The sequence below is a fragment of the Oryza brachyantha genome, chromosome 4, assembly GCF_000231095.2.
Source record: "Oryza brachyantha chromosome 4, ObraRS2, whole genome shotgun sequence".
Lineage (NCBI taxonomy): Eukaryota > Viridiplantae > Streptophyta > Magnoliopsida > Poales > Poaceae > Oryza > Oryza brachyantha.
The window spans coordinates 7,630,502-7,655,750 of record NC_023166.2 but is presented as its reverse complement, the minus strand read 5'-3'; the positions used below and the strand labels follow the sequence as shown (position 1 = coordinate 7,655,750).

The following is a 25,249-nucleotide window of genomic DNA, read 5'->3' as shown; positions in this document are numbered from 1 at the left end:
ATGCCACTCGGGGGGGGTAAAATAGTCAAAAAACACATAAGAAATGGAAATATATATTTGAAGTGCAAGAAATGAAGAAAATGGCAAACCAGTGGAGTGACATTGTTTGATAATGGCATTGTGGCGAAAACCAAATCTGGAATGACCAACCAGACAAAACCCATCTTTGGTAATGGCATAATAGCAAATTTCTCCCTCCTCCTACATCCTCCTACAGCTGAATTACACATGCCTCTTCATTTGTGCTTGATACTAACTCGGTGAGAGTTGTAGATATCCAAATGGCATTTGACATCTTTTAAATCCAAGTAGAAATATAATTAATAATAATAATAATAATAATAATAATAATAATAATAATACCGTTAGGATTCCATTTCTACTTTTTTTCAAAAAGAAAGCAAGTAGATGTTTCGCCTGAATAGGAGGTGGAATTTACATCCAATTCGGATTTCAGTCCCAACCTGCACCACCACTCATCACCATTCACTATAATAAAATAATTTAAAAAATAGGAAATTGAAAGGTTCTAACTAGCCGTCACTATGCATTTTTTAAAATTAAATATTTACATCAAATAAAAAAATCAAATAGAGTAGTACTCAGAGAACTTAGTTGAAAATGGCGTAGTAGGGTTTAGTGTGCTTCTATCTTTTTTCGTTGTTGAAAGATTGCTCATCTTATTTAATTTGTTTATGATGCGGAGCATAATTTACTATTATCAATTATAAGCTTTCTTATGCAACATACGCTTCCCAAATCAATTGTCTATTGACTACACTTTACTATTCCCAATTCGATGTGCAATTTGTTTTCTAAACTTATTTTCAAAGTTTATTTTAATTGCACAATTAAAATTACTTCATCTGGTGCAATGCACAGGCATTTTTTTCTATCAACTAATAAAACCATCATAATTTGCAACAATATTATACATATTTCCTTCTTTATCACTAGAGATTAAGCTTTTCGTGTACCATAACCACGAAGGTGGGCCATGGCCCATCTCGCGGTACCTGTTCACACCGTTTGCCTCGAGTTTCCTTTTTTATTCTAAATAACCACTCTCCAATCCATAAGTCACTATAAATCCCCCATCACCCCTCCCCAAATTCCACAGATCCAATAGGAGTGAAAATGGAGAGTGTAAGAGACAAGCAGAAACCAAGAAAGGATGGGGCTATGATTGTCGTGGTAGAAGGTAAAGGAGTTGTTCAAGAGAAAGAGGATATGCTCCTATCACCGAAAGTTGTGGATGCGGCCTCAAAGGTTCTTGGTAACAAGGATCTATTAAAAGAGATCTTGGTTCGTCTTGGTCTTTCCATCCCGCTTGTTCGTTCTGCTCTTGTTTGCAAACATTGGCTTCATGTCGTCGCTAACCCTAAATTCCTTGGTGAGTTTGGTAAGCTCCACCCACGTTACCTACTCGCCTCCTATATTTTCACTGCATCAGGACGGCATGCACTTGTGCCCCATCAAGGGCTACCCACCGAGTTTGCATCTATCTTATCTTCTGCAAAAAGGTACTTCTCTGATTTGGAGAAAAAATGGTGTGGTGATGACTTTGATATATTGGATTGGTGTTGTGGTCAAGTGCTTATTAGTGTTGAGAACTCAACCACCAAGTTCCAACAAAGGCTTGCCATCTGCACCCCCTTAAATCCAACCAAGGATTTCACCTTCATCCCACAGTATCGACCAGTTGTTCCCCAAGGTTATACCAATATAGATATGTATGATTTCCTCTGTAAGGAACATGGTGATTACCAAATGTCCATCTACAAGGTGAGATTGGCATGTAACCGTACACGTCAATCCATCCTTGGTGTGTTAGTAGCTTTTAAAAATGGATCTTGGTGTGACAGTTGCACCTCAGCTGCAATAGATCTGCCATCACGATGGTTGCAGCGTAAAAACTCTGGTTTGCTTATAGGAAATAAGTTCTATATGTTGGGTCCAAGTAGATACATTCTTGGATTGGACTTACTATCTATGAGCTTGTTCATTGTTGACCTTCCAAATAGAATGGAACACAATGATCAAGAGAAGCTCCAACTTTCTCGAGCAGAAGATTCTAAGTTATATCTCATCCATTTGAATGGGTTGCAACTTCATGTTTGGTTTCATGTCATTGACAACAACAACAACAACAACAACAATACAGGAAATTGGGTATTGATTGATAAGGTTTGTCTACTAGAAGTGTTTGGTCATATTGCAAATCCTGGTTGGAAGTTAGAGGTTAATGTTAAGATTGTGAGAGGTGGGAGCAGTGTGGATTTTGTGTACTTGGACATGGGTGATGATGTCTACTTGGTTCATATCAAAAGGAGAGTGGTGAAGAAAGTGTCTGACAATGGCAAGATTGTACGCTCATATCCCTTCATGATGGCTTGGCCCCCAACCTTTCCTAGTTTGATAATGAAGAGTGATGCCTAAAGTGATCATCAGGTGCTTTATTTTCATGGATTGTATGGACTTTACATACATTATATTATCTATTTTGAGATGATAGACATTGATTAGAAATGATTCATTGTGATCATTTTTATCCCTTTAAATTAATTGGTTGAAATGGTTTCTTGATTTCCAGAAACAATGAGTTATTATTTTATCCTTTCTAGAGTGGTTGTTGTTTCATCCATTTGCTTGACAATATGCAGATAGTTGAGTATTTCGGACAACTAGTGGAAAAACCACTCCACATGTTTTTGTTGTATGTAATAAAATTTTCCATAAAGTTAACATATTTAGGATATGTGTTGGTACAAGTAAAATTATTTTAATAAATGGAGCTCAATTTTTTGGGAGTTTATGAAATTCAGAAACCGATGAATAAACAATTAAATTTCACAACATGGAAAAGTCTGATTGTTTTATCCTTATTCACTCCTTTTTTTTAATGTCATATCTAAATCGAGGTTGATTTTGCAATTTTTATGTAGTTGTATGATAATCCAAATAGAATTGAATAGTTTGTTAAGTGCTTTCCACAATTTCATTTAATTGGTGGTTCCCAATTGATAATTTCCCTTTGTGGGTTATCTATGTACCAACATGTTTTGTTCAATCTTGATAGGTTTTGAATTCCAAATATTGGGTACTCATGTTATATATTTATGGATTATTAAAGGGTGTATACACGTTTATTTATTTTAATTCTTAGTGATGATTATATACACCTAATTGATGCAATATGGAAGATAACTCCTTTCATTAAGCTAGCTATAGTCCATGAGTCTTTTGGTTATGCACTAATTGTCTGCATTATTTTTTTCTTCCTATATGTAAATTGGTATCCCTCTCACCAAATTAACTACTCATCGTAATTGTTACATCAAGTGATGGCATGTAACCAATGATGGAGGATATACAATAGCACAATCGAGAATAGAAAGAAAAAAATGATTATTATGGAACAAGTTTGGTGAAAGCTATATCCCAATGGTAACCATATTGGGGCACTATCGAGACATCTCCATTCTTCCTCTCTTGGCAAAAATCTCCGGTGCATAAACAATCTCAACAACCTTATATCAACAATGGATTTTTTTGTAACATTTTTTCCATATGTTTAATAATTCCTTTGTCCTTAAATATAAGTGGTTCTGCGATAAATCCCTAGAATGCCTTACATTTAAGGGCCTGTTTGGTAAAGATTCTCATTCTTAATTCCCAGAAGATTCACTAAAACCCTATCCAAATGCAAAAATGGTTCAGGTTCTCAAATAAAAAAGAAAAATGATTCCAACTTTTTATACAGTAAATGTGAGTCAACTAAAAGGCAGCTTCCCACCTGAATCGAACCAACCAAATAGAAAAAACTCTTGTCTTATATAAAAAATTATCCGCCTATGCCACCGGTATACTACTATCCCTCAGCATGTCTCCTCAATTGAATAGATCATGCATGGTTAGGGTTTGGTGGAAGGACGCCGTCGTCGCTGCTTCCGTCTATACCGAGCACCGCCGCGACCCCCAACCATAGGTCTCAGTCCTGATGCCCATGCAACCCCTAACCATCAATGTCGTCCCTGACCATCATGACCACCCCTGAAGGCTGCCCCCGCCCCCAACGGCTGCTGCCTGCCCTAAGTGCCTCCCTCACCATTGGCCCCAGCATCGCCAGTGTCCCTCCAACGCCGTCACCAGGTCGTCCATACCTTGCAGGTTCCTAGTCACTGCCTTCTGTTCCAAGCATACACGGTTATATTCTCTGTTGTTTAGTCTCTATTTTCACTAATAAGTTGAGGGCTTAAAGATTAGTCTTGTTCTAAATGTTAATAGTAGCTTAGCTACATGATTTTTTTAGTTTATTCTCATTTTGAATGATCCTCATATCCTCCAGCTAGTCTAGCAGCTTAGCTATAACTCTGTGAGTGATCAATTGCCATTCCTTTGGTTTGGTTTAATGTACTTTGCAAGTAGATGCATGGATGGTTAAAGAAATGAGAGGAGATGATTGCTAGCTCTACTGGATGAAATTTTATGATTGTATTCCATCAATCGATCAGATTTTAGATGTAACATTTTGGATAACCTCTTGTGTGACCATCCTTGCAAGAAGGAGTGTTCTATCGAGAGGACTAGATATATATCCATGTTGTCATTATCCTCTTCCAACTCAGATCAAGAGGATGGTATTTCTCATGGGCTGGTATCTTTGTAGCAAAAAGAAGAACAAATTTTAGATTCTAAGATCAACTATGGTGCTCATGTTGGTAAAAAACTGTTGTTTATGTTGTATTTAAGATTCTTGTAGGTTGTGGTATTAGAATCTGTTTTGAAACACGGATCTATCCATCTATTGTTATCCCTCCATGCAAAATCGAATGGTATGTTTTATCTTTAGGGCATGCTAGAAATGTTGCATATTCTGCTATCTAATAATTATATTAAGATTACTAACAATACTTTTTGACTAGAACCAAATATTCCCTAGTTTCACTTGCCCAATCCGCTCTCTTGCCTCCTCAATATCAAAATTACATAGCTCCTTGTGGTATGATCAGAGGTAGAGCCCAATATAGCCTCTTAGACAAGACATATTTATTTGAAGATTCGCCTCTATAACAGATGAGAGAACAAATACTCTAATCATATAATACATAAAATAATTGTATATTATTTTTGTTTACTTTTTTTTCACTCTCATGCAAGCAAATTTCCATTTACAGAGCATCAGAGTCATTGTTGAGCCATTGTTAAGCGTATTTATAATGCTTATCTATTCTCTCTTCTTTGGCTTCCATGCCAATTATAATTTATTCCTAATTAGCAACAGTAAGAGCTTGCTATTAATGACCATTGTATGCCATTATGTTTGACTTTGTTTTTGTCATTGTCAGTCTCTTCATGTTATCCCACCGTGTTAGGCACTGGGAAGATCAAGATGGGGTTTTCTTATATTCTTCTTTGGAGACCATTAGAGGGACATCATTGTATTGGTCATACACCATATATTCCTTGTTCTCATGGTCACCATGCACCACTACACACAAGATTGACAAGCTACTCATGGTTTCTGATATGAGCATGAGGAGGCTTAATCTTTCGGTGAATTGAAGATAACTATTATATAGGGGAAATGTTAATGACTCAACTACAACCATATGACATGTTGTTGTGTCGTGCCTAGTGATCGATACACCTCTCTATCGATTGTTGATGTTGTTGATACATATCAAATTTATTTCTTGCAAGCAAACTGAAAAACAAGCAAGAACAAGATAGATCCAATGTGGATTGCAAACATGAATTATAATAAAATGTATTGAAACACTTGATAAGATGGCATTCTAATGATAAGTAAGAAGGCGATCTAGCCAATAGATGCAGATACAATGTGAAAAAAGCAATGACTAAACATTAACATGAGAAATTCTAAATGGGTACCTAGCTATTTAAAGAGGTGAGAGGATGACCTAGGAGGTCCTAGGGTTGTGCTCCATCTAGTTGGAGCACGCACAACATGGACCTCACTTGGGGTCGGGTACCCATGAGGTTACAAGCCCATAGGTCTAAGATAGGTGGCACAACAACTTCTTTCTTCAATTTTGGTTGACTCAACTGAAATATAAAAATAAGACTGGATGCTTGGAACAATGACTCCGATATCCTACTAATGTGCCCTCGTAAGCAAAGTCGTTAGCCGTGTGAAGTTAGCATTATCTCTATGACAAAGTTTTTTAAAATCCGTGTGCAGCTGGCTATAAATCTAGAGACCACTTCTCTTCTTTTTTTTCTTTCTTTCTTCAAACTAAGCACAAATCTAAGGTGGCAATTTTTGAAGCCGGCTTAGCTTCCTTACTGTACTCGCTCTAATACATAAAAATCTATTGACACGTATATATAGCAAATTTGTTAGAACAATAGATGGATAGTAGTAAGGCACCAGTACCACTATGGCTGCGTTCGTCCCCATGTTAGATAACTTATCTCACTCGTTTTTCGCGCGCACACTTCTCGAACTGCTAAACGGTGTATTTTTTACAAAAATTTTCTATAGAAAAGTTGTTTTAAAAAACCATATTAATCTATTTTATATATTTTTAATAATTAATAATTAATTAATCATGTATTAATCTATTACTACGTTTTCCACGCGGGCTAAGGTATCTTATCAACGTTTCAAACGAACGCGGCCTATGAATCTCAAAGCAATGTATAGTGGCACTGTAACGTGATTACGTGGGGGGCGGTCTAATACACGACCGCTCTCACGCGACGCTTCCTTTCCCTCTCTCTCATATATATATATATATATATATATATATATATATATATATATATATATATATATATATATAAAAGTATAAGTATAAAGTTTACCTATATAAAATTTATATGTTTAAAATCAACATGTATAAAGGTTATATGTCTAAAATGTGTATATGTGTAATATATATTGGGCCGCAATGAGCCAACAGTGCCGCGCGGACGTGCCGCCGCGCGCGCATTAGACTTTTCGGATTACGTGAGCCCCCATATTGAACACCACTTCAACAACCGCTGAAGTTGGGCCCGGCCCAGCCCAGCTGCATCTCTTGTACGTCGCGATTGAGGCCCACTGGGCCGCCCACCTCCTCCGGCGCATGATGGCGAGGCGGGGGGGGGGATAGCAGAGTCGTTCCCCACCGTCGGATCACCCGATCACCGCCTCTGGAGTAAACCCTAAGCCGCCGCGGCCGCCTCCCTATATAAACCCACCCCCCTAGGGTTTCGCCCCTCTCTCCACCCGCGAGTCCCCTCACCCAGCAGCTGCGGCGGCGCGAGCAGGAGAAGAGGAGCAGCAGCGGCAGCCGGAGCCGCCGGCGCCACCGCCACCATGGGTAAGGCTCGACGCGCGCGCCGCGGGAGGCTCGCCGTCTCTCCGCGTCCCATCTCTCTGCGTCCTCTTGTGCGCGGTTGCTTGTGGTTTGGTCGTGTGCTCATGGCATGGGTGATGGGCGTGCAGGTATCTCGCGTGACTCCATGCACAAGCGCCGGGCCACCGGTGGGAAGCAGAAGGCGTGGAGGAAGAAGCGAAAGTAATGCCGATCTCCCCCCACTCTCTTCTCTCTTCGTGTTCCCGTTCAATTCGAGAGGATGAGCCGTTGTTGCCTATCTGTGTTGGTCGAGTTCATGCTTAGATCGTTTTTTTTTTGTGGATGGTTCATATGTTTGCATTTAGGTATGCAAATAAATGGAGATTTTCTTTAGTTTTGGAACTGGATCTCTTGCTTGGCGCAGTGGAACATAGCTCTTAGATTACAAAAGATGGTTTTGTTCTGTGGGTGAATGGCTGGGAAAGATGATGCTACCTGAGTAATTGTCATCTTTTCACAATTTTATGTGTTTCGAGTAGGTGAGAACGGTGTGTTTGCAAGCGGATGTCTGAAATTCCTAGATCTTGAAACATGTTTGTCGTGACGAATTAGTTAGTTTTTGAGAGTTAACTCGTGGATATGATACTATGAAGCAGGGAACCACTCCTACTTATTATTGTTGAATTGTTGATGAATGAAACGGTCACTGTTTAAGATGCAGAAGTTACAGTGTTATCGATTGTCCACACCTCAATTGTCTAATGCAATTGCTTGATTAGATTCTGTATTGTTAATGTTACATGCTCTAATTTCCATTTTGATGACTTTGTTGTCTGTATACTAATTTCCATCTTGAAGACTTTGCTGTTTGTGTACTTCTTCTCAAAATAAGGCCACCACTAGTAATAATTTGTTTGAGGCATGATAATGTTAAAGGATAATTGTAGATAAGATAGTTGTGATGACTTGGTTACTTGTGCTTCTTGTCTAAAGCCTAACATTGACTTTCTTATTTGTTATTAAGGTATGAGCTTGGTCGCCAGCCGGCAAACACCAAGCTGTCGAGCAACAAGACAGTGAGGAGGGTCCGTGTTCGTGGAGGTAATGTTAAGTGGAGGGCTCTTCGCCTGGATACTGGTAACTATTCTTGGGGAAGTGAGGCTGTCACTCGCAAGACTCGTATCCTTGATGTTGTCTACAACGCATCAAACAATGAGCTTGTGAGGACCCAGACCCTTGTGAAGAGTGCCATTGTGCAAGTGGATGCTGCTCCATTTAAGCAGTGGTATCTCACTCACTATGGTGTTGATATCGGTAGGAAGAAGAAGGCTCCTGCTGCTAAGAAGGATGCCGTTGAGGTAGTATTTCTTGTGGCCAAATGTTCTGTACCTTTTAATAGACTGTTACTTGATTATTTGCTTGCCTTGGTCATTTTATGGTTATTGTAATCACCACAGTATTCCTGCTTGTTTTTGTTTGAGATGTTCTGTATATGGTTCTTCTGTATTGTTTTAAATAAGTGCAAATTATAGTATAAATTTTCCTGTATGGTGTCCATTTATTTGTTGCCTACTATTGTGTATTGAATTGTTGAGTCATTTTATTTGATACATTACTATTTATTGATTATTGATATGCATGGAACAATGCATTGGGCTAGATTTTCTTGATGCTAATTGCATCTTCAGGGTTGAATGTATTTCTTGATCATTTTAATTTCAGTGATAACTGTTGTGCAGTTTTATGCTCTCATATGCTGTTCTTTGCCTGTAGATATGTAAAATTTTAGCTTTATTGGTTTATTGGAAACTAAACGTTCATGCTTGATGTTTGTAGGGGCAAGAGGGTGAGGCTGCTGCAGAAGAAACAAAGAAGAGCAACCATGTTGTGAGGAAGCTTGAGAAGCGTCAGCAAGGGCGCACTCTGGACCCACACATTGAAGAGCAATTTGGTAGTGGAAGGCTGTTGGCCTGCATTTCCTCCCGGCCTGGGCAATGTGGCAGAGCTGATGGGTAAGGCCTACAAGAATCCTGCTTTCCCTTTTTTTATGAGCGCTCTAACAGAATATGATTAGTTAATTATTCTATTTGCCTTTTATATGCCCTGAGTGTTTAGGTTTATGTTTGTCTAATTCTTTTTCTAGAAGCCAGTTATGTTATAATTGAATTGTTGCAACTATTGTTATAAAAAGGCTGAATTTTACAATGTCAATCAACTTTCTGTGTTACGCTTGGGAACAAACTGAAATTTGTCTCTCAACCGCTGTCATTTACGGGGAACATTTTGAACGACAGGTACATCCTGGAGGGCAAAGAGCTCGAGTTCTACATGAAGAAGCTCCAGAGGAAGAAGGGCAAGGGTGCTGCAGCTTAGGGCATTCTCTTGAGTGTGTTTTAGGCTCTAAAGCCTTGCCTATTTATTCACTGGATTTTGTTAGTCGTTTGTGCGCGTCTATGTCGTGTCTGCAGACCTATTACTGAACACCGATTTTATGAAAGAATGGATCAACTCTAGCTTTGGAAAGAACCGAGCATTTTCACCTTCCGTTGTATTCTCTCTTGATATGTTAGCTGTTCTCAGCTACAGCATTCGGTATGTTATGCAGAAGTGTTGGTTTAGCATTTTTTTGGGTGTTTGGGACGGTGATGGAAATTGCAGCTTCAAATTAGTTCGCTAGAGCGGAGCATTCTCCTGTGTCTTGGCAAACAAACTGGTAGACCGTTGTTGCGTTCACCTGATCGTAGGTCGGAAATACAGAAAAATATAGAAATAGCCGCAGAATAAACATAAATTTAAGGAGAGATAAAAACTTTTTTTCATGAGGTTCAATATAGGAAAAGGCATTCCGAATTTCATAGGGTCATTCTTTTGATTCTTTGTAAAAAAAATTTTTATAGGAAGAAAATTCTCTAAAAATCATATGAATTTTCTTTGAATTAAAGGGAGCCTCAAACTCCACGGGTTCTTGCATCCCTGATCGTTGCTGCATTCACCTGACCTTGGGTTTGTTGCTGAAGAATAGATTACTCCACGGTACTAGTAGTATTACAGTACTGGATTAAAAGTGTTGATATGATGGAGAGAAATATAAGCATTCTGTGTCAGTTACCGACCCCAAGCTAAGTCCAGTTATTCGAGCTCCGCTTGTTACGGTGCAGGGGTAGATTAAGCTTGAGCTTGAATCGTTTCTCGTTCAAACTGCGAGTACCACGTTTTTTTGTCAAAATTGGAGCTTTTTTGACATCCCTTCCTTCAAGTGCATGGGGGTGATGCTTATCAAAGTTCCAATCCTTGCAGTTGCATATAAAGAGTAGTATTGATTATAACCGGTGCTCTGGTGTGACGTGTTGGACTGGTCAATCAACCATAAGGGAAACAAAGAGACTCCGTGTTCTTTCTCCCCCACAGCTAACTCAGATTCCTCAACTGCTAAACATTTTTTAGAAAGTTTTTATAGAAAAATTATTTTAAAAATTATTAATCTATTTTCTAATTTTTTATAACTAATAATTAATTAATTATGTATTAATCTATTATTAAGTTTTACGCCATGAGTAAGTAAGCTATCGCAGTCATGTATTAATCACGGCCTAAGCGAGTACTCTAAACAAAGAGAGAAACAAAGCGTTACTAAAAATATACTCTCCGTGCAAGGCCTCTAATGTTTATCACTAATAACTTCAATAAACCGATTGTCTAAATAATCGATCAAACAAAAAAAATTCATTTGTCCCAAACAATCGACCTGACATCTCTCTGCTCTTGCAATGATTTTAAAATATAATCCATCCCTTATAAAAGTGTTAGTCAAGGTTAGTCTTGATAATATTTATTGTCGGAGCATGAGCTCATCGTCCATGTGTGTGACCCCTTTGTGAGTTCAGTCTAGGGGTGCAAGGGTATGGCCCGAAAGCCTTGTCCAAGGAAAGAAAGCAGAAAGTGGAGAAAAACCCAAGGGTCGGGTCCTCGGTGGACACGGAAGAATTATACAGGTTCAGGTCGCCGTGAGGCATAAACCTAGTCATATTGCTTGTGCACTATGGGGTAAATACATTACAAACTTCTATAAAAATATTCTCCTTGTTCTCTACGTTCATTGACCATGGCCTCCTTTTATGTTGCAAGGGGACATCACAGCGGCCACCATTTTCTCTGCCTATGACGAGCATGTAATCATCCTACTAGGAACTGCTGCGAAGGCCTGCCCTGCCGTTGGTCAGCCCAACGCCACGCCGCCCCTATCCGGTCCCGTTTGTTAGTGGGCAAGTGAAGGGGGCGGTGCCCCTTTGGACCCAACGGTCTGAACGGGAAGCCGCCTCTACTCTTCTGTGGTCGCCTATCACATTTAGTGTGACGGCGACGTGAGGGAGACAAGTCACACTTACTGTGACAGATGTCACTGTGCTACCAAGGTGCCTGCCTCCTCCTTTCTTTTCCCTCGGGGAGTGTAGGTGAGGGACATGTGCCTGCGCCCATCATGAGGACGGCAAGGCGTGCCAGACGCCCTTCCATAGTAATAAATGCGGTGGTTGTGCGTCGATGCCACGTCCGATGCGGGGTGGCCCCACGATAAGCGATTCGAGTGCTGAGGGGTAGGGAGCGGCCTGACCCCTCCGACGCTTGCTCACAAGGCTACCTTGCGGGCCCGACCTCTTGGAGGGCATGTGGCTCTCTAGGGGCCTGACCACCCTTCTTTTGGGAGTTTTGGTCGGTGGGCCCATTGTCGCCTCACGCCATCCGAGCTCGGTGGATACCCACGGACCTACTTCTCCGACATTTATATTCAAGGACAAAAACAATAGTAACAAGATATTACATGTATAGACTGTTTTATTTTCAACCAGATTATTCTTTGGCTTTTTACTCTTTTAGAACTAGTAGTAAAAATAAATCTATATAGAAGTTCATCATCTCACATACATACATAAAACAAAATTTTAATTTTATAATAAATAATTTTATCAATTATCCTATTAAATAACTATAAAATGAATCAAAAAGTTTTTAATCTTTAATCTTCCATGAGCCAAAGTCATCGACCAGACAACATCACAACATAATACATCAAATTTGCACGAGGACAAAGAAAAAAAAAACTAGAGCGGTTTCCTGAGACGGAAACACCCGATACGCGCCGCCGCCGGCATCCCGCCGCCGCGAAATCCCGCCTCTCCCTCCCCCCCCCCCCCCTCCCCTCCCATGGAGCCACCACCGCCACCCGCCGCCGCCTCCGCCCTCGCCCACCTCCGCTCCCTCCTCTCCGCCGCCTCCTCCGCGCTCTCCTCCCTCCCCTCCCCTCTCCGCCCCCACCCCACCACCTCCGCGTCCTCCCTCCCCTCGCCTCCGCCCGTCGTCACCACCCGGCTCCCGCCCCTGCCCTCCTCCGCCGGCTCTGTCCCCGTCCCCCTTCCGGCCCCGCCTCGCCCCTACTCCGACTGCCCCGCCGTCGTCCGCGCCACGGCGACCCCACCGCCCCCGGATGTGTCCTCCCTCCCCGCCTTCCTCGCCGCCCAGTGCGCGGATTGCTCCTCCTCCGGGGACGCCGCCTCGGTCTCGTTCTCTCCTCCACGCCGCCTTCTCCCGTCGGAGCTCTGCCTCCTGCGCCGGGAGGTGGGCTCCTGGAGCTCCCACAGCGTGCTGCCGGGGTCCTACTCCCACGCCGCGGCACGTATGGCGGCGGCGCTGCGCTGGGACCTCCCGCGGTGGGAGGCCGCGCTGCGTCGTTGGGTGCTCGCGAGCTCGCCGAGGCACGGGGTCGCGATCGACGCGGCGACGAGGGACCATGTCTGGGTGCTGGTGCGGCTGTGTCTGAAGGCGGCAGCCTCGGAGGCATGCTGCTCCCTGGAGCGTTCCATGAACGGAGTCGTTGGAGGATCTGGGTTTGATCCAATGGCCGTAAGGTTTGAGTGCCCAAGGCTTGTGGAGGGCGTCTCATGGCTGGGTGCACAGCTCGCGATCCTGTATGGGGAGGGCAGTGGGAGATCCTTTGCGATTGCCGCGGTGAGGGAGGCTATTCTGCAGGTGGGTTCTTGTTTAGCTGTTGGTGTTGGAGATGCTGTTGACAGCGGTAGCGGCGGAGAGGCAGGAGCTAGTGGAGGATCAGGTGTACAAGGAAGTGATTCTGGAAATGTTGAGAAGCATTCTGTGCCTGTTGCTCAAGTTGCTGCTGCCATTGTGGCACTGTATGAGAGGTTCTCTTTGGAAGAGAAGATCAAGGCACTGCGAGCACCACACCCATCAAAATATCAGCTGTATGCTTTTCAAAACCTACTGTTCTAATTAATCAAGCATTGCTTATTGAATTATATAGTTGGGTGCTATCAAGGTTGAAGAATGTTGTGGATATCTGGACATCACACTAGTTCCAGTCCAGCAGACTGACACCAAAAGTCGTACATCAAATTTGACATCTAACAGGCTATATTTAACAGTTCAATGGACGTGATGTAAAAAGCTATATGTAAATTCGAGGGGAAGAATCTGAGTTACTAAAATACAATAATGGATTGATGGTTAACTGTGCTTCAAATATGTTGCTCTGATGTATCAATTCAAGTATATTGATTTGATATTACATTTTATAGGCTTCCTGTCATGAATGTACATAATTGAAATAGTTATTAAACTTAACAACCTGATCCCCTCACAGTACTTTACATTCTCCGCATATGATTAGTTTTGCTTGGTTCCGTAAAGCTTTTCCTTCCTTGACCCCATATATTAATTTGCTGGTAGATTACTGGAATATTCACAAGCATTGCAGCGAGGCCACGAGGAGCGATCAAAGCGACCAAACTACAGAGCCGTTCTGGAGTATGATGGTATTATATCACGCCGAGTAGATAGCCAGGTAAAGGCGCACAGATACTCTGTCAGTAGTAAGTTTTAGTATCTAGATACCATGCTCATGCCTGATGTTTTTATTTTTCTAGTTGTTTCAGGAGCTGTATGTACTAACCTCTAATTGAACAGCTCCAAGAAAAAAATATTTCAAATTATATTGACTCATGTAGCAGTATTATTTCTGTGTTTATAATCCTTAATTGATCTGTAGGTATTTCGTATGTGAATATTGACCTGCATGTTGAAATCTCATTGTTTTGCTATTTACTATCTAAAAGTATGTTTTTATAAAAGCTCCAATAAAAAATGTGGACAAATGGTTGATATTTGTGAACTCCTTGATTTTCTTGATGTTGTCCTCCATACAAGATAGTACTTGTAATATCATTGTAGTGTATCTTACCTCTCTTTGTTATCATGTTGAGAAGGAATCTGATAGAGCCAAGACTAGAGAAGAGCTTTTAGCGGAAGAGCGAGATTACAAGCGAAGAAGAATGTCGTACCGTGGCAAGAAAGTGAAGAGAAATCCAAAAGAGGTTTGTTTGGATTTTCTTTTCACAAAAGTATTATTTGTCTTTGTCATCCTCAAGTTTTCTGATATATGAAGAATTTATGTATGCTCAATGGCCCCTAAATATATTTCTCTGTGGGATCCTGCTTGCAAACATTTGAAATCTTGGTACTAATATATGTAAAAGATTGTGTCGTTGATCACAAGGACAAAGCCATCCATGTCTTTGAAAATATTTCCTAGAATACTACTATTTCTACCGGTATATTCATCAAAAATCCCCAATCCAAAAGTAGTGTTGTGAGTTGTGACCATGATAGGTCATATTTAAAAGTGGAGGGTCTATATAATTTTGTCAGGTGGAACGATACTCAACATTCTCTTTTGTTGTCTGATGACAGCTAACGATCTATTAGGGTTTGAAGTCAGGGAACATCAACTCAATTAATTTATTGTCTGAATCTAATTATGCCCCATTTCACTGTTTATTATCCTATTTAATTTTAATCTTATGTAGTTACACCTTGATTTTATATTTAATAATTCAATCTCGTCTAGATCATTCGATGTGACTCATATGACCCTTCAGTGCATGTTGTGTATGTTATTTAGTTGACTTCTACAATCTGCATAGATCAGTATAAGGATTTGACTTTTTTCCTCTTTTGAAGGTATTAAGAGACATAATTGATGCGCATATGGAAGAGATCAAACAGGCAGGAGGGATTGGTTGTCTTTTGGATGTGCCTGGTGATATTGCGCAGAGTAAGCTTAAGCACAGTCCACATGAAGGCACATACCATGGAAGTTATAATCCTACGAGCAGTTCTTATGATAATGAAGTTTCTGGTCTTCAGTCAGTCAGTTGTGAAAAATTACCATGTGCTGATTCTTTTGGAATAGTTTCATCAAGGAACCATGGCACGAGGGATTCATATAAGGACTTAAGAAATGGAAGTCATCAACGCCGGTATCAGAAAGTATCTGATAATGAGAACAGAAGGAGTAAAGATTCAGAAAGCAAAGTAGATCAAAGGTATTCTCGCAATCATGAGAACAGCAGACATGAAAGAAATTCTGATGATCATAGGAAATATGGTTATAAGTATAACAAAGATGGCTCAGACTACTATTCTGAATCCACTGGTTGCACAAGAGACCGCATGTCAAGAGTCAGAAGCAATGATATGAGTATAGCTAGTCATACCCGACGTAGATCAGTGTCTGTCACTCAAGATAAGTTCAGTGATAGATATGATCCCCAAAATCCATATTCTGATGTAGATCCTGCAACAAGCATGTTTGATGATGGATCTGCAGGCCAGCCTGAGTTATACCATGATGGGATGCATCATAGAAGGAAACGTGATTGTCAATACTGAAAAAATATAAACAGTTGCCCTTTTTTGGTCAGGTATATTTTCTATCTTATATTTGAGTTCTTTTCGTCTTTTGTTCTTATTTTTACACTGCTATTTGACATTATCTTGCAGTATACTACATAATACAGGCATCTTGGTATAGCCTTCACCTGTATCCTTTTCTGTATCCTTATGTAGAAAATGCTGTTCTATTTCTGCAGCTGTACCTTACATCTGTATTATGCTGTTCTTTTGTTCCTATGAATATGTTTGTTAGTGTATTGTCTACAAATAATATTCAAATTTACTATTCATATATGTTGATTTTAGTAGTATTGAGCTGAACTATCTTATGAGAATTAGTTGGACATATCTGAACTTTTATGTAGGGTCATTCAATGTAACATTCTTTTGGAATTTAATTTAGTTATGAACTGACAAAGGAATCTTAGCTATATACTTCTGTTTTGCAAGAGTTCAAGAAATGAATATATTTCTGAGCTGTCCAAATTTCTTTTCACCTGGTTAATATTAGATACTAATGCAGAATTTGTATGATAATTCTCCCATAAATTTGGTTCAGTCTAATTTGTGTGGACACCTAGATGCTTTATGATAATTGGCATACTAGTCCTAGTGGGTTTCAAGATTTTGTATGTCTTTGTTCTACTAGAGGCAAATTCACTTTTGTTATCTAACATTTCTAATGATACATTTAGTGTATAGGTTTGTTGACATGGGAATCTTGCACCTGTTGGGTACTTGAACTGTTGAACATAAGATCTGATACTGTTATTTTATTTTTTGTATCTGTCAAGATGAAGCTAGTGACAGCTGTCAATTAATCATTGTAGAACTAATGAAACAAATGGTTTTGATTTGCAACAGCTTTCACCTGGCTATTACTGATTTGATTTTCATGTGTTTCCTGTGTGAATTATTCAAAATGATCAAAGTTAATTCTTTGAGAGTTATCTTTGCAGGAATTTTGAATTCCCAAACTACTTCCCATTCAATCTAATCTGTAATATCTCAGTACAAATATAAAGGGTAAAATGCACTAGCAGTCCTGGGCTTCTAGAACTTTATCTTGTTTACAATTAAAACTTATTAAACTATAAATTTATTTGCCTTTATTTATGAGAAAGGCTGTGTTTTCTTTTATATAGATTTGCATCTCCAATTGGTTTAACATTCAGTGTGGCTTTTGCATTTTGGAACTATCTTTATCATGCTTTTATCTGCTATTCCTCTAGGGACAACTAAGAATGAGCTGAAGTTGACACTTGACGCTCGGGTTTCATTCAAATGGAAAAAATACTTTATATTTATATAAAAATTGAATGCTATAAGGAAACAAATATAGTTTTTTTACTATCCTTAAATACATATCTTGAGAAAAATAATAAGTTGACACATTTGTGTTTATTTTATTAACTCACTATTCCAAATCAGAAAAATATTGTAAAATGAAAATGTCTTCATTCATTTGAAACTCTTAATTAGAAGATCACGATTCCCTCTTTATGTTTGGTAGAAAAAAAATCTTTATGCATGAGAAAAAAATGTATCGACATGATATGTGCAAAATACTTAAGTCGTGTGATCATCATCTCCCATACGAAATTGGTTCTTGCAAGTTATTTGTCATTTGCTTTTTCAATATGCATTCATTTTCCCTTTTTACTTTGAAATACATCATTTCAGGTTAAAACCGTTCTCTGATCTATTTGGCATTCTGTTTCCCTACCAACAAATTCTTAACATGTTCTCTCCTTTTGCAGGCAACAGTATTGGGAAGTAAAGCTGCAAACTCTTAGAAATAGTTTAGCTGGAATGCTGGATTAACATTTCTTCCTAGCTTTCCTGAAATGCTTGAGTTTCTCTAGGTCGTTTATGTTATTTCTTTTTATACTAGTAAATGTGATCTGTATTGCCCTTCGGATGTATTAGTGTAGGGTTGATGTTATGTAACCAAGGAACATAGCTTGGACTGTTTGGTGGTCATCACATGAAATTTATATTCGGTACTGCACATCTCCTGAAGGCACACTTCAGGCGTTGTTTTAAAGCAAATTTGGTTCCATGACATCGAAATATGCTGGTTTTAGAAATATACCACTGAAAGATCCTGGTGCATTTAACTATCTAAAGTTGCAAAAGTTAGGAAACTTAATCGTTCCACTAAAGGCCTTCATATGGGATGTTTAATCATTTTGCGCTCTTACATTTGACACTTAACCTCTGTGTATAGGACCTGCATGTCATAGATATATAGGATGATAAATTATTAAATGAGTTACTATAACAGTGGCAAGTACTTAATGCCCCATTGTATCTCCTTTTGGATTGCAAGTAATTGAATGCCCCTTTTTTGAGGGGGCCCAAGCAAGCCCTTGAGAGTTGGGTTTGCAGTGCTGATACGACGATGTTTGTACGATGAAACGTTTGTCTTCTAATTGGACTTGAGGGCTCATGAGCGCTGTTACATTTCTCTCCACACAGTTACATTTGACCGCGTGTAGCATTTTCCGTTGGGTTTGCCAAAGCATGTTGGTATACTATTACTGTATTAGAGACATAGCACTGACTTGCTCTTCATGGTTAGAACTGGCGTACGATATTTGGAAGCCAGATTGCTCTTTCGTAGCCATTCTTTTGTTGCTGAAACCAAATCGTGTATATCTAGGAACTTAGCACACGAGAAAACAACTACATCATTTCTTGATCTTAATCCCTAAACTCTACCTACTATTTTACCTCAGACTACTATTTTACCTCAGAAGGTATACCCACCAATAAGTAGAGACGAGTTTTTTCTAACTTTTTGCCCTCTAACATAGGTCCATTAACACGTGGACCCATACGATATGAGATTCATATGCTAAAGTCAGAGGACAATAAGTTAGAGAGCCTGTTTTTAGTAAATGAGAGGATATGTTTGCAACAATTTGTGCATCGATTGTGCCTTCAAGCATATCATATTCCAAACATTTCAGAATGTGTTTGCAACTTCAGCTGCAACAGTTTTAACATGCAGTCTTATTTTGCATCAAGGAAAGGTTACATCAACTACCATGCAGGAGCATGTATGCAATGGCCAACAGTATAGTTAACCCTTTTTTTGTTTTTGTTTTGAGGAGACTAATTATTGTTGCAACTACCGCCAATTAGTAACTTCTGCCTGTTTAACCGCTCTCCGAGTCTGAATAATCCACAAGGCTGAAAACCGGTGCCTTGCCCCTAGTGGCTTGCATATCTTCAGGAGAAGGCATATTGTTGATCATATCTTCTTCAGCAACAGCAGCAACCTGATGATGATCACCAGAGGATGAGTCTCTAGCATTGGCTTCACCAGCACATCCATATCCTCCTCCCACATCATGTTCATCACCACAAGGATCCATGGAATACTGGCACTCATCAAAGACAGTCCTATCCTGTAAGGCTCTTCGCATTGCTGCATAAATGTCGTCGTGTTCGTCGTCGTCTTCAGGGAGGATTTGCATCTGAAATGAAGAAAAAAAATACATATAGTTTGTGTTCTTAGGTGTGCAATGTTATATTTGAGGGGTGATAATATGGTATTACTATGTGATTTTGTATGGTTTAACTCACAGTTATTTTTGCAGCTTGAGCACTGCAGGGATGAGGCTGCAGGGTTGTGCTACGGCATCTGGGATGACTCTCTGCAGGCTCAGTTCCAGAATTTGATGAGCCATTGCTGCTTCCGTTTGTAAATAATGCCTTGTTCAGCTTCATTTTAAGTTTCAGCCGATGTTTCTAGGATAGATTAACAAAACAATTAATGAAATATTTGTGAAAAAAAAAGGAAGAGAACACCCATGATAGTCTTCCTACAAATTATAAGCATAGGACATAACAACTGGCCCTCTCTTTCTTACATTCCCCAATACCTATGTTTTTTCTACTTGAACGCACAGGAGAGTTGCGCATCATTTTATTCAGAAGATCGAAGAAAAATAACCACAAGAAAACAAAAGGTACAACAATAAACAATAAATGTGCTAAAAGAAACAAAAAACTAATTATACCAGCAACCATTCTACGGATATCCTTGATTTGCTCCTGCTACAAACCGCCAGGCGCCCTCATGATCATTTGCAACTGAATGTCATATAAATATGTGATTTAATAAGCATATATTGCACGCATACCTGAAGATGAGTAGCGATCTGTCTGCGATCTATGTTGTCCACATCCATGATCATCTTTATTTTCTTAGGTGAAGCATCTAAGACAAATCGATCAAAAACATATATATAATTTACTATCCATATACCTGAAATCCAAAAAAATATCCTCTAGTGACAGCAAAGATATTGACCTTCTCCAAGTATTTCAAGAGCATCCAAAAACTTTTTCTGCAGATGTGGAGTCCACATGAGATAGTATTTCTTCTTGTTATCATCCTTCTGGTTATTAGCAAAAGAATTCATTTCACTGTCACAAGTGCTTTTATCTCCGACACCTACATAAGCATAAACATAGAGAAGTATCATTCCTGTTCTTATCTATTTTGTGAACAATATAAAATGGATATTACTTTTTCATATATACTGTACATAATTTTTTAATAAAGATGTTTCTGTTTTCATTTTTTTGAAATGAAATTAATAAATTTTTTCCATAAGTAATTTTCACCACAAAGGCTCTTTGTATGTGCATATGTCTCATATGCCAAATCTATAGATTTTACTATATTTTAACCCTTATAATTCACAGTACAGCAGTCAGCAGAAATGGAACTTTCAGGATCCGAAATCACTACAAATTAATTTTTAGTAGTAAAAGGCATATAACTATAAAAGGAATATTTCCTAAAATATGCTCTTGATTTAAAATACACTGTTGGAGAAATTATCAAAAGAAAATGAACATATTTGCAGTCAAACTAAGACAACAAAAAAAAAATCTAAACATGTTATATTATAGTTGAGCTGATATAAGACTGTTATTCTGTTGTAAAATAAACTGACAAGTTATAATGCCACCTCGAAGCAAATCCTTGATCTTCTCCGTTCTTAAAACTTTCAGGTCAAGATGCTGCCACAAACTCTGTATGGTTCCAACATCAACAGGCTTCTTGACCAAAAATCGAGCGCCAAGTTCGGCACACATCTTCATTGTGTACATTGTTATTTCAGTTGACATCACTAATTGACAGAAAGATTTATTAGCATCACAAACCTAATAAATATGTCAGTATACAAATCAAACTAGTAAATAGAAGATGCATGGACATTAAAAAAAATTGGAGGTATATACAAACTTTAAATTAAATTAGTCCCTGTAGAGAATAATATATATGCCTACTCACTAATCACTTGAATGGATTTATGAAGCTTTCTTGCAGCTTTCATGAACTCAAAACCATTCATCTCTTCCATGTGGACATCTGCCAGCACCAAACCGACACCTTCTGCATGATTCTGAAGAAAATCTAGTGCTTTTAAGGGACTTGTAAACACCCTGACTGAAAAAAAAAACCAAAAAATAAAATCAGTGTATGCACCAACAACACAATATGAATTTTATATGAATGTTTCAAGAGTATATACACAGATAATTAATGTCAGCAAGAACATCTCCCAGGACAACTTTTGTCATCGCTCCGTTAACACACAACAGAGTGAGTAAACCCAAATGTAGTATGCTGGTATATATATAACTTATTCGCAACATTTTAGCGTGCAACTTAACAAATCATGCCAGAGATTACGACACATGCAGTTCGATATCAAGTCCTTGACAAGAACACAAGGCACATACATTTTTTTTATTGTAAACCTATCAATCATTTGAATTTTTTTTCAATATTTTTCAAATCCGCTAAATGCCTTAGTTGTGGCTATAGCCGGCTATAGCTGATCTTAGCCGTTGGAGAGTCCAACCGCTAACCGGCTTAGCCCGCTATTTAGAACCTTGGATTTGAGGGACTTACCACAAAAGTTGAGTTCTGCTGATAGCATGCAACTTGTAGAATTGGCATGGCATTTATCCTCATCGATTACCATGGCACTAATCCTACCAGCAGGGAGCACTTCCTTTTGAGCCATAACTTTCTGAAGAATAGTATTCAACTAGTTCTGTTATTTGTGAAGTATGAAAGCACTAGAGACTATTTATAGTGCAACAAGGATTGATGTATGTTGCTTCTGGTATATGTTTTTTTTGTTACTACTATTCATCAAGGACCATTGCATATAGTAATTTATAAATAGGTCCATATTGTATATATAAAATTTTACAGGATCTAAGTAACTAATATGGTAGTTTTGCTTAAATTTATCATGACACATAAACCATCAATATTTTCCATATAAACATTGTATAGTTGCGTAATCTTAGCAAGTACCAGATATGATGATATTATTCATATGTACGAGGGATGAGAATTAAATTTTACGGTCCTTAAAAGGTATCAATAGGTAGCAAATTTTTGGGGCAAAATTTTAGTACCTCGAGATACTTAATACCCAAAAGTATTGATCTTTTAAGATACTTTGTACGGCTGTATGCTATTTTACCTTATAATAAGGCAAAAGTTGCATCACAAAGTTTGGTAAAAAAAGTTGGATCAAAGGAATGTCACACACTATAGTGATGTAACATTGCTCACGAGTAAGATGGTCATCACCATTGAACTTCTAACGTGTCTTGTATTGTTCCATTGTTACATAAATCACACAAGTCGTCACATTATAGAGTGATAAGGTATTTACATAGTTGTGATGGCACCATAATCACACAATTTTCTCATCGCATAGTGTAACCGGTATCACATATCTTCGCATAGAAAAAACACTGTCCCTTAACATTGACAAAATGTAGGTGGGCAGCACTAACAAGTGTTTACATTTTAGTGTAAAGAATAATTTGTCAAAGAAATGTTTTCACACAAGATACAGGGGTAGCCAAGGTCCTTTTCAAAATTCTACCAATTGGATGTGTATCTAGAGTGATACATGTAGATGTATTGTGATGTGCTCAGCAGTATTTTATTTCAAAGAAAATCTACTCAGCAATACAAAATAATATTAAACCTGAATATCCATCAATAGCATCGATTTCTATGCCAAACTGAAGTGTACCTTTGAGATATCTCAAATGCACATAAATACACTATATCTCTTGGCTACTACACTAGGATAGAGCTAGCTTAGAGATAGAATGCTGGTGTATGAGTTTGATGGATGGCTAGTGAGCTATGCTGTCTCTGGACAAGTGTCCATCATGCAACCATCCATCCATCCATGGGTATACGTGTAGGCCGCCCCCCGATAAGTGGATCTATGGCACTTAGAGGCATGGTAGCCACAACAGCCGTTATACCGTGATCGGGTTATAGTTGTGATGGAATATGATCATATTTTTTTCTAAGTGGATGGTGTATCCATTGTCACATACTTGATACTTCTCATAGAAAAAACATTCTCCTAAACATTTAGAGTAAAGTTCAATGCAAGGTAAGAATCACTAACCTGTCTATATATTTTAGTGTGAAGATTAACTTGCAAAAGAAAGATTTTAACGCAAGGTAGAGGGGCAGCCGAGGTCCTTTCTGAAATTGTACCAATTCAATATGTATATCTATAGTGATGCATGCTGCATGCACTAGGATATTATGATGTGCTCAGCAATATATTTTTTGAAAGAAAATATGCGCAGAATTATAGAATAATAGAAGCTGGTATATCCATCCACAGCATCTCTATCTCCAACTGATGTGTACTACACAACAATAGAGCTAGCTTAGAGATACGCTTGTCCAGATAGCATGAATAGCTCATATTAGCCATAGCAGCCTTATACTGTGGATGCAATGCAGGTGCTGATCCTTATCATTTGCACTGTCTGGAAATTTTGAGCAAAGTGGTGTGGCTGTAATAAGTTGAGTGTTATTAGATGTTTAAAAGCCAATGCTGAAAAATAGAATTTAGAAAACCCTAAATATATTAACTCGGAAATAGAGTTTCAAAATTCAAACTTTGGATATAACTGATAAGCCTACAAGTAGATGATGAGAGTGGAGGTAAGATCAATCTGAACCATTTAATTATTTTATTTATTTTTCATTCCTAATGAATAAATCATATAGCAAGGAAAGGATTATTAAAGGCCATGATTACTTTTTCTAAATTCCAATCACGCATGCACGGTAGGTGCAAATAAATTATAATTTACAAAGGTTATTACAATATAGATTTGATCAGATGTGAGAAATAAAATACAAGATTTTCAAATTTCCAAAATTTGAGTTAAGCATAAGAATTTAATTGACTATGGTATGAACATTGATATTATATACTAAATATGAACTATACAAGGTTAAAAAAATCTCATTCAAGATTTATATACATTTGATTTGAAGATTTAAAACTATATTTTTATAGTAATCCTAATTTAGGAAAATCCTAGCATTTTTCCCTAAATTATATATAATCCAAATATTCCTAATTAAATCTGTTATAAACCAACCCTTTTACAAATTATAATTTGAATAGAATCTAATTCAAAATGTAACCTGATTTTTATTATATGCTTTTACGGATTTAATATGAAAATAAGGAAATATTGGTGTATTGCATATTAGACTACAATAATTATATTTAATAGAATTTAAATAACATTAAATGATGTCTTACCACATACGAGGTAAGGGCTAACACTAGACATTGGATCATTGAAACAATGGTGTGTTCGCAATAACTTGGTATACCATAAAAATTTCTTTATATATGTGTATATATATATTGTATCTATATATTTCCAGATTTAATAGTATCCATATGAATTTGAGAAAAACCAAAAAATCCTATAACTTCAAAACGAAGGTAATACTTGGGTGGACTGATTTTCATATGAAAAATAGTTCAAGCAAACCGAGAAGTAGTAATAAAATTTAAAAAATGGTGCGGAAACCTTGACCTGCACTATCAAATAACATTTAGCTGCATTTTTTTAAACTTCAATGCAACTATCACACGTTAGCAAGGTGAAAATAGTAGTAAAATGAATCTTTTGTTGGTGCCACGGTTAGAAGCCACACAGGAATTTAGTGCCCTGTTTCTGATAAGAACAGATCAAAAACCATACATCCTTTAAGAATGGATTAATCATTCTGGTTAATTCCTCTACATTACGTGCATCCAAGCAAGTCATGCTACGTAGGGTTCACTATTTCGTAATGTGCAACTATTTCA

At 38.3% G+C, this 25,249-nt stretch overlaps 4 protein-coding genes across 4 annotated transcripts; 3 read left to right on the top strand and 1 right to left on the bottom strand.

The window, feature by feature from the left end:
* The first annotated feature begins 1,137 nt into the window (after window positions 1-1,137).
* Window positions 1,138-2,439, top strand: LOC102702187. Its single transcript, XM_015835922.1, has one exon. It carries the CDS (start codon window positions 1,138-1,140, stop codon window positions 2,437-2,439), a length of 1,302 nt encoding a protein of 433 aa, XP_015691408.1.
* Window positions 2,440-7,235: 4,796 nt separating this feature from the next.
* Window positions 7,236-9,847, top strand: LOC102704327 (40S ribosomal protein S8-like). The gene is made up of 5 exons (XM_006652126.3): window positions 7,236-7,331; window positions 7,457-7,529; window positions 8,332-8,665; window positions 9,144-9,319; window positions 9,602-9,847. Exons 1-5 carry the CDS (start codon window positions 7,328-7,330, stop codon window positions 9,678-9,680), a joined length of 666 nt encoding a protein of 221 aa, XP_006652189.2. The 5' UTR covers window positions 7,236-7,327; the 3' UTR covers window positions 9,681-9,847.
* A 3,130-nt stretch (window positions 9,848-12,977) lies between these two features.
* On the top strand, window positions 12,978-18,153 carry LOC102701910 (U11/U12 small nuclear ribonucleoprotein 48 kDa protein). The gene is made up of 5 exons (XM_006653226.3): window positions 12,978-13,558; window positions 14,043-14,157; window positions 14,579-14,686; window positions 15,333-16,075; window positions 17,807-18,153. The coding sequence occupies exons 1-4, from the start codon at window positions 12,978-12,980 to the stop codon at window positions 16,041-16,043; spliced, it is 1,515 nt and encodes a 504-aa protein (XP_006653289.3). The 3' UTR covers window positions 16,044-16,075; window positions 17,807-18,153.
* Window positions 18,154-19,210: 1,057 nt separating this feature from the next.
* Window positions 19,211-21,170, bottom strand: LOC102701630 (two-component response regulator ORR29-like). Its single transcript, XM_040523050.1, has 5 exons — window positions 21,023-21,170; window positions 20,371-20,514; window positions 20,201-20,277; window positions 19,641-19,805; window positions 19,211-19,531 (listed from the first exon to the last, which is right to left on the bottom strand). The coding sequence occupies exons 1-5, from the start codon at window positions 21,168-21,170 to the stop codon at window positions 19,211-19,213; spliced, it is 855 nt and encodes a 284-aa protein (XP_040378984.1).
* Window positions 21,171-25,249: the final 4,079 nt, after the last annotated feature.